Source organism: Myotis brandtii, unplaced genomic scaffold, assembly GCF_000412655.1.
Source record: "Myotis brandtii unplaced genomic scaffold, ASM41265v1 scaffold898, whole genome shotgun sequence".
Classification (NCBI taxonomy): domain Eukaryota; kingdom Metazoa; phylum Chordata; class Mammalia; order Chiroptera; family Vespertilionidae; genus Myotis; species Myotis brandtii.
In genome coordinates, this window is record NW_005371683.1 from 1,843,246 (window position 1) to 1,859,758 (window position 16,513).

The 16,513-nt window shown below is 54.7% G+C and overlaps 1 protein-coding gene across 1 annotated transcript; it reads left to right on the top strand.

Annotated features, from left to right (window-relative positions):
- The first annotated feature begins 3,824 nt into the window (after positions 1–3,824).
- On the top strand, positions 3,825–15,128 carry NUAK2 (NUAK family, SNF1-like kinase, 2). The gene is made up of 7 exons (XM_014532501.1): positions 3,825–3,917; positions 5,586–5,856; positions 9,291–9,442; positions 9,777–9,842; positions 11,648–11,767; positions 12,224–12,356; positions 13,008–15,128. Exons 1-7 carry the CDS (start codon positions 3,825–3,827, stop codon positions 14,057–14,059), a joined length of 1,887 nt encoding a protein of 628 aa, XP_014387987.1. The 3' UTR covers positions 14,060–15,128.
- Positions 15,129–16,513: the final 1,385 nt, after the last annotated feature.

The window sequence follows — 16,513 nt, forward strand, 5'->3', positions numbered from 1 at the left end:
CACTCTGCCTAGAAAGGATCCTGGTTGTGGGTGAACTACACTACATTCCTGGTTTTTACCTTGTCAGGAAGGCTGCTTAACTCAGAGTCCGACTGCAAGGGTTCAAAATCCTGCCTCTAGTGCTCACCAGCTCTGTGACCTCTCTGTACCTCAATTTCCTCATCTGTAAAGTGGGGTGATAGTAACTCCTACTGCATGGTCTTCTCATAGGCTTAAATAAGATAATATATTGTCAAGTGCTGAGCACAGTAGCTGATACAGTGTCATCCCAGCGAGGCTGCTTTGACTAGACCCTCCCCTCTCCGGGAGGCATCCATCCTGGGTCTGTCTGCCCTGAGCAAGAGACTGGGCTGTGCTCCGCTTCTTTAAGCCTAACCACTTTGCTCTCTGCTTTGTTCAAAGTCCTAGTCTCTCCTTCAGCCCCTACTCCAGAGAAGGGCTCCCACCTGGCCAGCTGCCCTCCCAGTGCCTCCTGCACCTGCCTGCTCAGCAGCAGGGAGGAGGCTCCGGCTACAGGCGACTCTTGTCCTTGGGCTCTGGCCAAACCACACAAGAGAGCTGGGCAGGGAAGTGCCTTGCCCAGCAACCTGGCAGAGTGGGCAGGAGGGTGGCAAGGAGGGGTGGGCACAGCATGTGGTTTAGGGGAAGCAGCTCAGACTCCCCTCATTCCTGGAGCCCATTCCTCTCCCTGGCTGGTTCTCTGGCAGGCTTGGTGGGGTGGTGAGCACCCACTCTGCCCGGCCCAGGCCAGCCCAGCTCAGCCTCTCCTCCATTATCTAAGTGGGTCATCCTCCATCTCCTTGCCCCACCTCCCAGATGGCAGCTGCTTCATGAAAGGTCAGAGAGGAGCCAAGGACCTTGAGATGCCCAGTTTGCACCCTCTTTCCTGGGACCTGGGACCAGCACCTTTAGGTCTTGTTTTTCTAAGACCTTTCTGCCATCCTCTCCTCAGTCCAGATCATTCCTGATCTGAGTTGGGGGGTGGGTAGGGGCAGTGTTTAACCAATTGAACCCCAGCACCCATCTCCCCAGTGTTTATATAAGTGGGATGGGGGTGGCTGGTGGTAGTGTACAGCTTGGCCCAGGGCAGAGTGTGGGGCATTCCCTGCTCCAGGGGCGGGAGGTAGGGAGCTGGAGGCAGGGCAGGGCACCTGCAAGGATCTTTTGTCTTTTGAGATGGCAGCTTCTCCAGGGAACACCTCTCCCTCTTGGATCCTGACTCTGCCTTGATGTAGATCAGGGAACCTTCAAAGAGTCGGTGCACCTCTTCTGCAGTGTTTGCCATTTGCGACCTGGGGTAGGGAATTCGCCCTGCAGGGCCACCAGAGCGAGAAAATCCCTGGGCTGGTATCAGTAGGAGCTGGGCTCTGGCAGGTTAACAGAGACATAGCATAGGGCCTCGGAACAAGCTCTTTATAACAATCCTGGGCCAGCACCTTCCTGGCATAGTAGCGGCTGACCCATTTCTGAAGACACTCAGCAGACAATGCTGGCGTTTGGAGGGGAGCTTAGAGATCCTGGTGTGCAAATTTGTGAATGGTCCCTTTCTTTCTGGCCTTTGCTCAAACATTTCTCTCTGCCTGGGATGCCCCTGTTGCCCCTCCCCAGCCTACCCTCCTTGGCTGGGCAAACCCCACTCATCTATCAAGATCTGAAACCCTTTTCTCCCTGCTCCTCCGGGCAGAGGAAGCTCTCTCCAGCGCTCCTGGAGCCCCTGGCAGGCAGGGGTCTCCGTTTTCACACCCATCACACTCGACTGGGAGTTGATTTGCATTGCCAGTCCTACCACTGGACTGAAGATCTTGGTAGAGGGACTGTCCAGTTTTTGTCTAAATCCCCAACTCCAAACATAGCACCAGGCACATAGTAGGTGTTCAGCAAGTGTTTGGAGAATAAATTACCTTTCATTTTCCAGATGAGGACAATCAAACCAGCCAGACCAGTTGACCAGATTATTTAAGTGACTCGTCTTGAGTTGCAGAGTTCAGCAGTGGCAACGAAAGATTGCCACTCTTGACACTCACTCCACAGACCTAGTGTTCTCATGTCCATTAATATAATTGTTGTGTCTGGGTTCCCTGTTCCCTCTGAGTAGAGTGGCCGCATACTGTATTATCTAAACCTGGATACTTTAGAGAAGAAGGGGTCCCTATTAGTAAAATTACTGGGATGAACCAGGATTGTCTCCGGGCATGTGATCTCTCTACCTCTGGGTGATCCATTCAGCTCCAGTCAGTATGTTTTTATTCTAGTCAGCGGTTCTCAACCTGTGGGTTGCAACCCCTTTGGGGGTCAAACGACCCTTTCACAGGGGTCGCCTAAGACCATCGGAAAACACATATATAATTACATGTTGTTTTGGTGATTAATCACTATGCTTTAATTATGTTCTATTTGTAACAATGAAATTGGGGGTCACCACAACATGAGGAACTGTATTAAAGGGTCTCGGCATTAGGAAGGTTGAGAACCACTGTTCTAGAGAATGGTTGTTCAGCTACCTTGCAGATGGAGAACAAAGGTCCCTCCGAATTAGTGCCTGTATCAGAGGTTGCCTCTCCACCCATGCCCGGGAAGAAAGGCAGAAAATCTTATCTGGCACTGGCCCCATCAGTCAGGGATCAGCCCAATGACTTCACCAATATATCTAGGTTGCGATTCGTGCTCACCAGTAAACAATTGTTGAGTACTTTCAATTGCAGAGCTGTGTCTAGGCCTGAGCTTTGGCTACATCTAATTTACTTTGCTAGGCTAGTCAGCAGGTAGCTAAGGGCCCTTCTCATGGGATAGGTTGAGGAACAGCAGCCCAGCCCCACCAGGGCACTGACACCTTGCTCTTCTGGTCTGTCACCTGCTTAGGGACTGGTGGAGGCCTGCTGACATTTCTTGTTTCTTTCCTGGGAAGTGCCAGACACACTGTGCTCTCCTAAGACCTAATGTAGATGATTGGGGTCCTTGGCCTCCCCCCTGAGGCCAGAGCATAAGCTTACAGGAGGATGGGACTGGACTGTCCATGGAGGTTAACAATTCTGATGTAGAGTCATAGGCTTCCAAATTTGAGAGAAATGGATCTCAAGGTTTGACTTGTACCCTCTATCCACCAGACTGCTGTTTCTAACACGGCTCAGACCCCTTTATTCAAGGCGGGGGGTGGGGGGCACCTCCTTTCTTTTAGGTCTTGTCTTTTTGAGAGCTCTGCCTCCTAAGCCTAGGATCGTTTCTCTCATTGTTGTATTTGTTTGTGTGTACACAACTATACATCCAAGATGTGCTTAGCCTTTTCATATGTGTGCATCTTAAGCTTTCAAATAGTTCTGTCTCATTATCAAGTTAAGTGATTCATGTATGACTTTTTACTATCTGTTAATAGGTTTTTATGGCCCTTTATCTGAAGAGTACGTAGTACTTTATCCATTGTCTGATTATTAAAATGCAGACATTTAGAGAGAAAAGAATTAGTCCATAAAATCGTGTCTCCCGGGAGAGGAGAGGGGTCTGGGTAGAGAGGTGTGCAGGAGTCGCGCTCCAGGCTGAAACCTCAGAGCTGATGGAGGATTCCAGCCCCTTTGTCCCCATCCCCACCCCCTGTCCAATTCTAAACCAGGGATTTTGCAGCACAGCTCGCGGGGGTGGTTTGGAGCAGAAGGGGTGGGGGCGTGCAGCGAGCACCTGCAGCTGCAGCGTGGGCCTCCACAGCATCTTGGCGGGAGGCTCCATGGTGACAGTCCCTCCCGCTGCCATTGTCCTCCCTGTCCTGCTCAGGGACGCAGAGAGCTGGGCCTCGCTCTTTCACCGAGGCAGCTCCCGGGGAGGAGGGCGCGCCGATGGCCCGTTGCCGGGGTGACGGCCCTGGGCACTGTCCGCAGCTCCTCTTACGGGATTACGCTGGGCTGTTCCGCATTCTTGTCGCTGTCCCTGTGAGCAGGAAGCCATTGTCCGCCTCCAGAGCCTGTGAAAGGGGGGATTAGAGGCCCCTCCCTTCCAGAAGTGGTTTCCTTTTCTGTCTCCTTTTGAACCTCGAGGGGAGGCCAACCCTCCTGGGAAACTGAATGAGGAGCTGTTTACCTCAGTCTGTGCCTTCGGGTTTCTCATAACTTGCTGTGTCCCGTGAAGGGGAAGTCTTGTGTTTACCATTTGTATGTCCCTGCACCAGCCTTGACAGGAAGTGACCAGCCCTGTGACACCCCGCCCCTCCCCAGCACCCGATGCCAGCGAGGAAAGCCTCTCAGGCCGTGGCATTTGGTGACATTTGCGTGGCTCATCTCACAGTCAAAGCGGGAAAGCACCGCACAGGTCCGTTCAGCCTGTTTGTTTCACTGAAAAGAAGGTGGGACTGCCCATGGGGACAGGGACAGAGCCTGGAGGAGGACCCCGGTCTCCTGGCTCCCCAGGCCGTGTCTTCTGCGCGCGCGCACACACACACACACACACACACACACACACACACTGCACAGCTGTGTTTCTCCCCTTTCTGTCCCCTTGGCCCTGCGTGGGATGGAGAGGGAGGGGGACAGAGACCCCTCCGTCTCCAGAGCTCTGCTGAAAGGGCATCTGGCAGCTCTTTCTTCATTCTCCCTCCACCCTTGCTGACCTGTCACGAAAACCATCTGGAACATTCGTCCTTTTATGGTATGTTCACCTTTACAGACAAGATAGCAAAGCCCGGAGGACACGGTTGCTGGGAGAGGGACATTCCTTCCCTGGACCGAAGAGACCTGTGTGGGGTTTTTTGTTTTCATAAATTTTTTTGTGGTAAAATATAGATAACATAAAATTGATCATTTTAAGCATTTCAGTGTCCAATTCAGTGGCATGCAGTACAGTTACAATGTTGTGCAACCATCACCACCATGCATTCCTCACCTCGTTTCATCACTCCAGACAGAAACCCTCTGTACCCACTAAACAGTCACTGCTCATCCCACCACCGGTCCCTTCCCCTGGTCACCTCTGTTCTACTTCCTGGCCTATGCATTTTCCGATTCTGGTCGCCTCATACAGATAGGCTCGTACAGCATTTGGCCTTGTGCGTCTGGCTCATTTCACTTAATATAATGCTGTCCAGGTTCATCCCAGTCGGTGCCAGTTAGTGACAGTATGACTTGGAGCAGGTCACTTGACCCCTCTGGGTACCAGTCTCCTTGCCTGTAAATGGGGATGAAGATACTTTCTGTGCCTACCTCCCAGGGCCGTGGGGAGGGCCGGTTAATTTACTAGCACAACAAATGGTTGCGCAGTGCCTGCTGTGTGCCTGGCACTGTGCTTGGCATCAGGGATCCAGTGGTGGGCAAATCCTTGTCCTCATGGTGTAGTAGGGTAAATTTGCTATGTACATAAATCACAAAGCATCAGCCTTCTGAATGGTTGTTGCCGTCTTTGTTCATCACTGGTCCTCACTCCTTCCTGCTGCATGGTATAAGTCACAAAGCATCAGCCTTCTTTTTTTTTTTTTTTTTATTGCTAACATCAGCCTTCTGAATGGTTGTTACCTTCCTTGTTCATCACTGGTCCTCACTCCTTCCTGCTGCATGGACCACACCTAGAGAAGGTGCTCTTCAGCCTCTCCGCCATCTTCCCCGGTGGAGGTCGGGGTGGCATCCCTGGGTGCATCCTGTGGCCTTGGCAGCAGCAGCAGCAGCAGCAAGCAGACCACAGTCAGGACTTTGAGAGTGTCCTCCGGGACACTGTTAGCTGCCAGACCTTTCTCTTCATTCTCCAACATTCTCTGTTCCCAGGTGGCCATCAAGTTGATCCGGAAAGACAAAATCAAAGATGAGCAAGATCTGATGCACATTCGGCGAGAGATTGAGATCATGTCGTCACTCAACCACCCCCACATCATTGCCATCCACGAAGGTACAGAGGCAGGGCGTTTGAACCTGGGAGTGTGTGTGTGTGTGTGTGTGTGTGTGTGTGTGTGTGTGTGTGTGTAGGAGCAGTCAGAACAGATGATACAAAGAAAGAAAAGAGACACAGGCTTTGGAGTTGGGCAAAAGCTGGATTTGAAATGCAGTGGTGTGGCTTGGGCAACTATTCAATTTAGTTTCAGGGTGGGCCTCAGTTCCTCATTTGTAAAACGGGATAATCCCACCTACGTCACAGGGTAGTTGCAAAGGCCAAATAAAATGTCACCGTGTGCTCAGCTCATGGGAGGAACTCTGTGTACTGTAGGCTTTTTGTGGTTATTGTTAGGGTTTCTGTACTTGAACGCTACCTCCCCAACCCAATGAAGAGCCTCCGCGATACGGGGGAGGCTGAAACATAGAGGCCTGCACCTGTCTCGGGTGCATGGGTGCTAAAGAGCCAGCCTCCTCCGGCCTGCCCTGTCCTCGGAGTCATTCCCGCCATGGGGCTGGCTCCCACCTCTCCTTATCATCTTTCCCAGCCTCCTCTCGCTCTGACAACAGTGGTGGCTTTCCACTCCAGCTGCTCTGTTCCCTGTGACCCAGACAACAAAGTAAGCAAGAGGGGTGGGGGGACGAGGAAAAGAGGGGGAACACCTTCCCACACACATCTGTCTGCTTCCAGCCTTTACATAATATCACTTAGATGGGACCAAGGGATAGCAGCAGAGGGAGGGAGACAATGGCTTTGCCCTCTATCTGAATATTCATGGTGGGAAATAGGAGAGAAGTGTTCTCTCTTGGGTTATATCATAGGAAGGCTAAGGGTAGAGCCACTCACATGGCCCTGTGGCCTGAGCCTGTCCCACAGGAGCCCAGGCAAGTAGCTGAGAAAGCCAATTGTGTCTCTGTGTATTCCCCCAGGGAAGAGTGGGCATGGCGGAGTACTGGTTAAGCCAGGCTGAGCTTGGTGATCGGTGTGTGTGTGTGTGTGTGTGTGTGTGTGGGAGCAGTCGGAACAGATGATACAAAGAAAGAAAAGAGACACAGGCTTTGGAGTTGGGCAAAAGCTGGATTTGAAATGCAGTGGTGTGGCTTGGGCAACTATTCAATTTAGTTTCAGGGTGGGCCTCAGTTCCTCATTTGTAAAACGGGATAATCCCACCTACGTCACAGGGTAGTTGCAAAGGCCAAATAAAATGTCACCGTGTGCTCAGCTCATGGGAGGAACTCTGTGTACTGTAGGCTTTTTGTGGTTATTGTTAGGGTTTCTGTACTTGAACGCTACCTCCCCAACCCAATGAAGAGCCTCCGCGATACGGGGGAGGCTGAAACATAGAGGCCTGCACCTGTCTCGGGTGCATGGGTGCTAAAGAGCCAGCCTCCTCCGGCCTGCCCTGTCCTCGGAGTCATTCCCGCCATGGGGCTGGCTCCCACCTCTCCTTATCATCTTTCCCAGCCTCCTCTCGCTCTGACAACAGTGGTGGCTTTCCACTCCAGCTGCTCTGTTCCCTGTGACCCAGACAACAAAGTAAGCAAGAGGGGTGGGGGGACGAGGAAAAGAGGGGGAACACCTTCCCACACACATCTGTCTGCTTCCAGCCTTTACATAATATCACTTAGATGGGACCAAGGGATAGCAGCAGAGGGAGGGAGACAATGGCTTTGCCCTCTATCTGAATATTCATGGTGGGAAATAGGAGAGAAGTGTTCTCTCTTGGGTTATATCATAGGAAGGCTAAGGGTAGAGCCACTCACATGGCCCTGTGGCCTGAGCCTGTCCCACAGGAGCCCAGGCAAGTAGCTGAGAAAGCCAATTGTGTCTCTGTGTATTCCCCCAGGGAAGAGTGGGCATGGCGGAGTATTGGTTAAGCCCGGCTGAGCTTGGTGATCGCTGTGTGTGTGTGTGTGTGTGTGTGTGTGTACACATATGGGTGCATGTCCCATACCCATATCGCCAGCCAGGTCTGGGCACTGAGCTTTGAAGCTCAGGATGTGGCTTCCCCTTCACCTTCCAGTTCTGCAGATGTAGGGCCATCATAGTTACTGTGTGTGTGGCAGGGCTCTCCCAATCCATCCCAATCCATCCCCATCCTGCCACAGCCTGCAGGAGGTATGAACTGGATGGTGGGGGGACTGACCTAGCTGCTGTCCAGAATGTGCTGGCTCTTGACCCCCAATTTCATGGCACAAAGGCTGCAGAGATATGGAGAACCACAGGGGGAGAGGCTCAGCTAGACACATTCCAGGAGGCTGGGCCACCACCCATCAGGGCCACTCACTCATGTTCCCCTGGGAAAAAGCTCAGTCCTCCCGGCCATGTATCCAAGTGCCTTGGAGCTGGGACTCCTCCTGGGAGAAGCCACCTCCCTCAGCTCCTTCTCACCTGCTAGACAGCAGCAGCCTGGGGCTGGCCCAACAAGCCCAACTCCTAGGACCTGTTTGACACAAAGATGCAATGTCAGGGCCATGCGTGTTCTGACATAATCCAGCTGAAGGGCCAGTTTGGTGACCTACTCGTTCCCTACCTTTCCAGGGGGCTCCAGCCAGGACAAGTCCTCAGGGGGCAGGAGGGCCCCTCCTACACGTGTTGATGAGCCAGATGGGGCAGGCTGACTGCCAGGAGCCCAGCCAGTCAATTAAGGCCCTGGAAGTACTCTGGGTGGGAAGTCAAAGGTGTTGGGGGAGATGAATACTCAGCTCTCCATTGTACTTTATAGTGTACAAAGCACTTACATATACTTCTGTCCCTTTTCTGATCCTCAAGGCAGGCATTGTGTGGGCATTATTATATATATTACATCTAGGAGGACACTGCTAATACATCTAACAGTAGGTGGCACGTATTGAGGGCTTGTTTATGTCAGCCCCTCCGCCTGCTTGCTCAGCCAGCCCCCGGCCGTCACCGGCTTTTATCCAGCTCTCACCGCAGCCCTCAGAGGTTGCCATTATCATCCCCCTCTTCAAATGAGGAAACTGAGGCACACTGGTTGAATAGCTTGCCAAGGTCACCCAGCTAGTGAGTGATGGGGCCAGGATTCAAACCCCAAACCGACATTCTTACTGATGGGTCAAGAAGAGATTTGCCCCACGTCCCAAAGCAAAAAGCACCGAATTCTGAATCCGACAGCCTTTCCATTCTCATCCAGCGATGGCTCTGCCCTTTGGGAACTTGCAAGGTGGTTTCAAGAACCCACAAAAGCCAGAACTTCCAAGGAGAGGGCGGGTGAGCCAGTTTCCTTGGCCTTAACGAGCTGCTGCTGGAAGATGTGGAGAGCTTCAGAGGCCCTTCTCCTGCCCTTCCTTGCCACCCTCCTGCCCCATCAGACATCCCTGGAGGAAGGTGCTGGAGGGAGGTGTCTGGTCCAGGGCCAGGGCGAGGCCGGTGGCCCCCAGGGGGAGCAGTGTGCTCGGGAGGGTCCTGATGTCCCATCTTGTTCTGCCCAGTGTTTGAGAACAGCAGCAAGATGGTGATCGTCATGGAGTACGCCAGCCGGGGCGACCTGTATGACTACATCAGCGAGCGGCAGCGGCTCAGCGAGCGCGAGGCCCGTCACTTCTTCCGGCAGATCGTCTCCGCTGTGCACTATTGCCACCAGGTGGGCCCCTACCCTCCCAGCCCTGCTCCGAGGGGTGGTCCCTGGGCTCCGGAGCTGGTTTGGGCCAGAGAGATTCCAGATTGATCCAGGATCACACAGGGAGACCAAGCAGAGGCAAGACTCGATTCTGGGCTCTCGGCCTAAGGGATACGAGGCTTTGAGTCCCTTGGCCAGAGGTGGAAGGGCCTGTGATAACCATGGGTATTCCCAGCCGACTTGTGCCCCCCTCCCCTTCCCCCCACACCGCCTTGTGTTTGCCTCACTTTCCAGACCAGGCCCTCAGGCACTGCCCTCCCTGCTGACCTCCCCCTGAACCTCCTCCTCCCTCTTTCAGAATGGGGTCGTCCACCGGGATCTCAAGCTGGAGAACATCCTCCTCGATGCCAATGGCAACATCAAGGTGAGCCCACTTCTTGTTTCCGGCAGCTCCCACTCCTCCCAGCCTTTCTGCACTGTCCCTCGCCAAGTATCCCTGTGCCCTTAGGGGGTTCCAGGAGGAGTCGAACAAGCTCCGACTTACGTGTTCGTTTTAAGGATGGAAAACCAAGGCCTCAAAATAAGGGGTGACTTGCACAAGGTTCTATGGCTAACGAGAGGCTGAGCCTGGGCTAGAACCAAGGCCTTCTGACTCCCCAACCAGTGCTCTCGACATCACAAGACTGACAGGAGTCTAGGTCTAGGGGCAGTTTTTGGTCACTTGGGACGGGCAGGGAGCAGACCACGGCCTTAGTTCTCCCTGCTGTCATGCATGTGCGCACATGTGCACACACATGCCCACTTTAATCTGCTGCAGTTAGGTAGCCCTATGGCACTTTTCCCCAAAGGCCAGGCCTTCCAGCGCCAGCTTCCTGCAGCGTCTGGTTCCCTGAGCCTAAGCAGTTTAATTTAGGAATGAGAAGGGCACACTGATGAGATAAACTCAGATCACAGTGCTGGAAGGGGCAGATGTCAGGCCGGCCCCTGCATGTACCTGGGAGGGCACTGACTCTGCACTCAGACTTCCTCAGAATCTTCTAGAACTCAGGACATAGTCCCTTCTCCAGTAGCTCATGACCTGTGCTTGGAGGTGCCCCGGCACTGACTTCATTCCCCCTTCCCAGCCAATTCCCGGAGCAGGTGGAGCTTGCTTTGATGTGTGGGATGGGGGAGGGGAGCAGAGCCAATAAACCCTGGACTGGCACAAACTCTCCATCTGCACCAATCACCTGCCTCATATGGGCTTCACTGGAAACTGCTCGATAAGAGGCCAATAAAACCATAAATGAAGGAGCCAGAGTTTCATAAACAGGCCCTCTCCACCCTAGACACACATGGCCCTCTGCTGGGGGTGAAGAGGTCAGGAGCAGAAGGGCACTGACCTCAGCCTCTGTCCGAGAGGATGGGTGGGGAAAGGTCTTTCTGGGAAACGAGAGGTGGACTTGGGGCCTCTCAAAGCCTCGGTATCTGATGGCTCAGGGAGTCCTGTGAGAAGGTTCCCTCTCCTGGGCTATCACTCCGACCGTGATCTTTGTTCTGCCCTCACCGTTGCTTCTCAGCCTTACCGGGCTGACCCCATGATCCTGCCCAGGTGTGGACATAAACAAGCCCTTTGCTAGGAAGGGCCGCCCAGCCTTGCGTGCTTACTCAGAGGTGGGGTGGCCTGCTGCTGAGGGCCGGACACTGGCATGAGCTGTTGAGTCTCTCCCTCCATCTGGTCAACCTTCCCATTGAGACCCATTCATGGGTCACACCTGTGCTAGGAGCTGCAGGAGGGATGGAGACAGAAGGAGGTCAGCACGGGGAGCATTGATGTGGCAACATGAGGAGACAGAACGGCTAGGCAGTGGCTACAGCAGGCCATTGGAAACTGTAGGGCTTCGTGGGAGAAGATCTCAGGGCAATGGAGGGCTTCCCAGGGGAGGTGGGCTTGCTGGATCCGGAGGATGCATATGCCTGGGGTGGAATACAGCATGAGCAGAGGAGCCTGGGAACAGGGAGGGCCCTGGAACCCTCCCACACCTCTACTGAAGCGCTCATTGACACAGCTTCCGCGGGCTCTTTCTTCCAGGGCTGAGCTGGGTTGACAGTGCCCAGTGTGGGGCGGGGGGTCATGGGCAGCCTTTCCTCCTGCTGGGGCCTAGGTTTCCCCGGGGTCTGGGAGGGGCATGAAAGCGGCAGACCAGCCCAGGCCTTGGCGTGACCCTGCGTGTTTGTCCCACCCTGCAGATTGCTGACTTTGGCCTCTCCAACCTCTACCACCAAGGCAAGTTCCTGCAGACGTTCTGCGGGAGCCCCCTCTACGCCTCGCCCGAGATCGTCAACGGGAAGCCCTACACAGGCCCAGAGGTGGGTGTCCGCCCTCCGCCATTTCCCGTGACTTTAGCTCCTCAGAGCATAAAATTCAACACTGTCTGTCCCCCAACCCCCAAAGTAGTGACTTGCCAGGTCTCTAGCCAGCAGTGGCCAAACTGGAACGAGAACTTAAATCTCTTGACCCTCAGTCTAGTTCTGTGCTGCTCACCTTCCTGGTTTCCATCACCTTTCCCAGCACCCAGCCAGCCACCCCTTCCTGTCCCGAAGGATGGTCTCGCCACTGCTCTCGTGTTTGTGGCTGCCCCTGCCAAGGAGAGGTGATTGACAGCACCTCTCCCCTGAGCCTCAGTGCCTCCTGCAGCGTCACTCCTTTGCCCCCAGATACTAGAGGGAGGTGGCCCTTAGATGCACTGGCCTCTCTCTGGGGTGCAGGGGGGGCTGGAGGCCCTCCAGCATCCTTGCTGATCTCCCCCCTCCCCCCTCTCTCAGGTGGACAGCTGGTCCCTGGGTGTTCTCCTGTACATCCTGGTGCATGGCACCATGCCTTTTGACGGGCAGGACCATAAGACACTGGTGAAACAGATCAGCAACGGGGCCTACCGGGAGCCACCTAAACCCTCAGGTGAGTGGGAGGTATGGGTGTTCGCATCCAGGCCCTGGTGTCCTGAGCTAATTCCTGAGGCGGGAGTTAAACAGTGGCAGCAGAGTGAGGAGGACACCCCAATGCAGATGAGAGGACCCTCCACCACCTCCTGCTGTTACCTCTCTGCCTCCAGTGTCTGTGACCTTCCTGCCCTTATGGACATGCTTTGTTGTATTTGGGGAGGCTTCCTAAGGTCTAACCTAGATCCCTTTTGCTATAGTTGTCTCGCTTTCCACTGCTTTTGCCCTCATCCTTTGAAATCTTTTTGTCCTTTCTACCTACATTGTAAGAACCTTGGTTTACCCTTCAGCACAGTCCGCCTCCTCGGAGGGTAGCATCTCTGGGGAGAACGAGGGTGCACATTCACATACAACAAGGCTACTGAAGGGGCCCGAGCCCTGAGGGGCGTGGCATGAGAAAGGAAATTGGCAGAGTCCATCCAGGAGAGCCAGAGGCTGGGAGGTGGCTGGGCTGGGGCATGTGTGTGTGTGGAGCCCTCGGTGGGAGTAAACGTAACTTGCCGAGGAGTGAGTGGTGTCTTAGCACAGATGGGGGTAAGCCAGTGAGAGGGGACGGTGGGTGCCCGTTCTCATGGCTGCCAATCTGAAGCCCCTTGTCTTTGTCTTCCAGACGCCTGTGGCCTGATCCGGTGGCTGTTAATGGTGAACCCCGCCCTCCGGGCCACCCTGGAGGATGTAACCAATCACTGGTGGGTCAACTGGGGCTATGCCACCCGTGTGGGGCAGCAGGAGGCTCTGCAGGAGAGAGGGCACCCTGGCGGTGACTCTGGCCGGTCGTCCGTGGCCGACTGGCTCCGGCGGTCCTCCCGCCCCCTCCTGGAGAACAGGGCCAAGGTGTGCAGCTTCTTCAAGCAGCACGCGCCGGGAGGGGGCAGCGTGGCCCCCAGCCTGGAGCGCCAGCATTCGCTCAAGAAGTCCCGCAAAGAGAACGACATGGCCCAGTCTCTCCAGGGGGACCCGGCTGACGACACCGCCCCTCGCCCCAGCAAGGGCAACCTCAAACTCCCGAAGGGCATTCTCAAGAAGAAGGTCGCTGCCTCCTCCGAGTGCCGGGGGGAGGACTCTGAGCTCAGCCCGTCCCCCACGGGCCCAGAGCAGGCTGCCCCCCTGCTCCCCAAGAAGGGCATCCTCAAGAAGTCCCGGCAGCGGGAATCCGGGTACTACTCCTCTCCTGAACCCAGCGATTCCGGGGAGCTTTTGGATGCGGGGGACGTGTTCATGAGCAGGGACTCCGTGGAGCAGAAGCCACCCCAGGCCCCGGGGATGCTCCACCATCGCAAGGGCATCCTCAAACACAACGGCAAGTTCTCCCGCACCGCCACCCCCACCACCTTCGGCTCCCTGAATGAACTGGCCTCACCTCACCCTCCGTCCAGGGCCAGCCGCCCCTCGGGAGCTGTGAGTGAGGACAGCATCCTGTCCTCCGAGTCCTTTGACCAGCTGGACCTGCCCGAGCGGCTCCCCGAGCCCCTGCTGCGGGGCTGTGTGTCTGTGGACAACCTCACGGGGCTGGAGGAGCCCCCCTCCGAGGGCCCAGGAAGCAGGGGCCTGAGGCGCTGGAGGCAAGACCCCCTGGGGGAAAGCTGCTTTTCCCTGAGGGACTGCCAGGAGGTGACGGAGGCCTACCGACAGGCCCTGGGCATCTGCTCGAAGCTCAGCTGAGGGTGGGGGGGCATTGCCCCAGTGGACAGGCTCTAAGATGCACCTGGCAACACCCTGAGGGGAGACGCCTTCTCCCCGGCCTCTAGGCCCAGCATTCCAGCCCAGAAGGCTGAGATGGTTGGCAGTTTAGTCCTGGGGAGGACCGGATACGAGGAAAATGGGCACGTGAACGGCATTGAGGGCTCAGTGTCCTCAGCCCTGTGGAACCAAGTGGAGGGGAAACGGGTAGAGAAGTAGAGGGAAGGCCCGTGGCCAAGTCCAGGTTCTCTGTCTGGTGTCCACAGCCCCATGGAAAGAGCACTCTTTTCAGTACCCATGTCTGTAATTGCTGTGCGTGGTAACTTCGCCACGTTAGGGATGGAAACTCTTTACATCCCTGTCGCCACCTCCATCCCCACCCGGCAACGAAACTGGAATACGGAAACTGCTCATGTGCCTGGGACGTCCTCGGACAGTCTCCTGTAGGGTGCCCGTCCTTATTTCTCCAGCAGTAAGAGAGCACACAACCTGCTTCCTCAAAGGTTCTCTTCCCTTTCCTGTCCTCCAAGCCTGGCCCAGGCCTCCTGGAGTCGCTGCTACGAATCTAAAAGACTTGAAAAGGCTCAGGCTGCTACTGGACTTCATCTCAGGGGGCCCAGATGCCTCAGGACCCCACCTTGAACCTCAAAGGCTCTGTGTCCTTCTCCAGCCTCTATGCTGCTCCGGCTACTGAGAATGGATGTGCCTATGTCTCTGGGTTTTCCGGACCCTAGAATGTCCTATTTATGTTTTCAAGCTCTGTGTTCTTTAAAAAAGTGAATTTTGCTGTTTTCTATACTGTGAATACTGTGTTCTGGAAAGTCCACTATACATGTAACTTTTGTGTACAGAGAAGTGTTTTTGCAGTGATTCCCTACTGATCATGGGGAAGGGGGCCCTTTTATAAATCCACGTGTTCCGTTGCACTGTCCAGAGGAGGTCTCTGGCTCCCTCATCCACGCCCTGATTCCGTCTACCTGATGGTCCCTCTTCCCTTCTCTGTGGCCAGGAAAAGAACCACTCCATTAAAAACCAGAACGGCGACTGGAAACAGCCTCTGTTGTTCTGTTTGAGGAGGTGGGGCACAGATCTTTGAGCCTTAACACACTCCTGCTGAGAAATAGAGAAGCTACTTAATAAAAACAAGCCAACAACAAACACCCAGCTGTGGCTCCCAAAAGCTCCTTGATACACCTGCATTCGTGTTCTGCCCTGTTCAACACGCAGGTGGGGGAGCCCTGGGCTGAGGGTCCCAATTTGCTCTTCCTGTTGTTGGCGCTAAAGGGAGAACTGGGCTCCGCTGATTGTCCAGCCCTGCCCCCAGCCTTCTCTGCCTCTTCTTCCACCCCTCCCCCACCCAGTTCTGTCCCCTGCTGCTTGAAGACACCCCCACTGCCTTTATTCTCTCTCCAAAGAAATCTCCTTGGCTCAGTGTTGGGCGGGCTCCCTACTCTGCCCCCACCGCCTGACCCCTAGTGAAATAAAGAATGCTTGGAATGCCCCCCCTTGAAGGCTGTCCTTCAACCCCCAGCAGAGCATTCCCAGCCCGCGCTGCTCCTTTGAGAAACTCCAGGGTTCCATGAGGACTGGGATGAAAGGGAGAATAAGGACAAAGTGCAGGCAAGCAGCCCGAAGGCTCTAGCTTCAAGCAGGCTCCCTCCCTATGCCCTACTCCCTACCTCCAAAGCATCCGGGTCCCAGCCAGCTGCAGCGCCCTTTCCACAGCACACCTGCTCTTCTGGGGTGGAGCCTCGGGGTCTTCCCTCCCCTTCTCTGCAAAGTTGCTGGGTCTGGGGAATAAATGAGGTGTCCAGGCAAGTATGGGGCAAGATGCTAGAGCAAACAAGAAATTGCTCCAACTACAACTGGAGTATTTCGGTCGATATCTTCAAAGTCCTACTGAGGACTGGAGCTCTGGGCTATAAACTCTGGGTGAACACCGGGAAAATATAAGGGAGGGTTTTTTCACTCAAGAAGCGTAGAGTTCAGCTGCAGAGTTGGCTGTCTCCTTTATTCATTCAGCTTAGGAATCAGCCCTATTCTCTACTAAGCTCTGTGGAGACAAAGGTTATTGCTGTATCTCTGGTGCAATGCGTAAGATCTTAGCCTCGAGGAGGCTGCAGATTGGACAGCAAGGTGGCATGCGTAAAAATAAGTAAAATTCGGACTTCTGGTCAAGATGGTGGTGTAGGTAAATGTGACATTCGCCTCCTCCCACAACCACATCAAAATTACAACTAAACGACAGAACAACCATCTTTCAGAACTGCCTGAAATCTGGCTGAATCCAAGTCTGACAACTAGGGAATTAAAGAAGAAACCACACTGAGACTGGTAGGAGGGTGGAGAACAGAACGGGCTGGTCCCACACCCATGTCTGACGGATAAAAATTGAGGAGTGAGTGGTCCCAGCTCCACATCAGGCCCCCCCAGCCC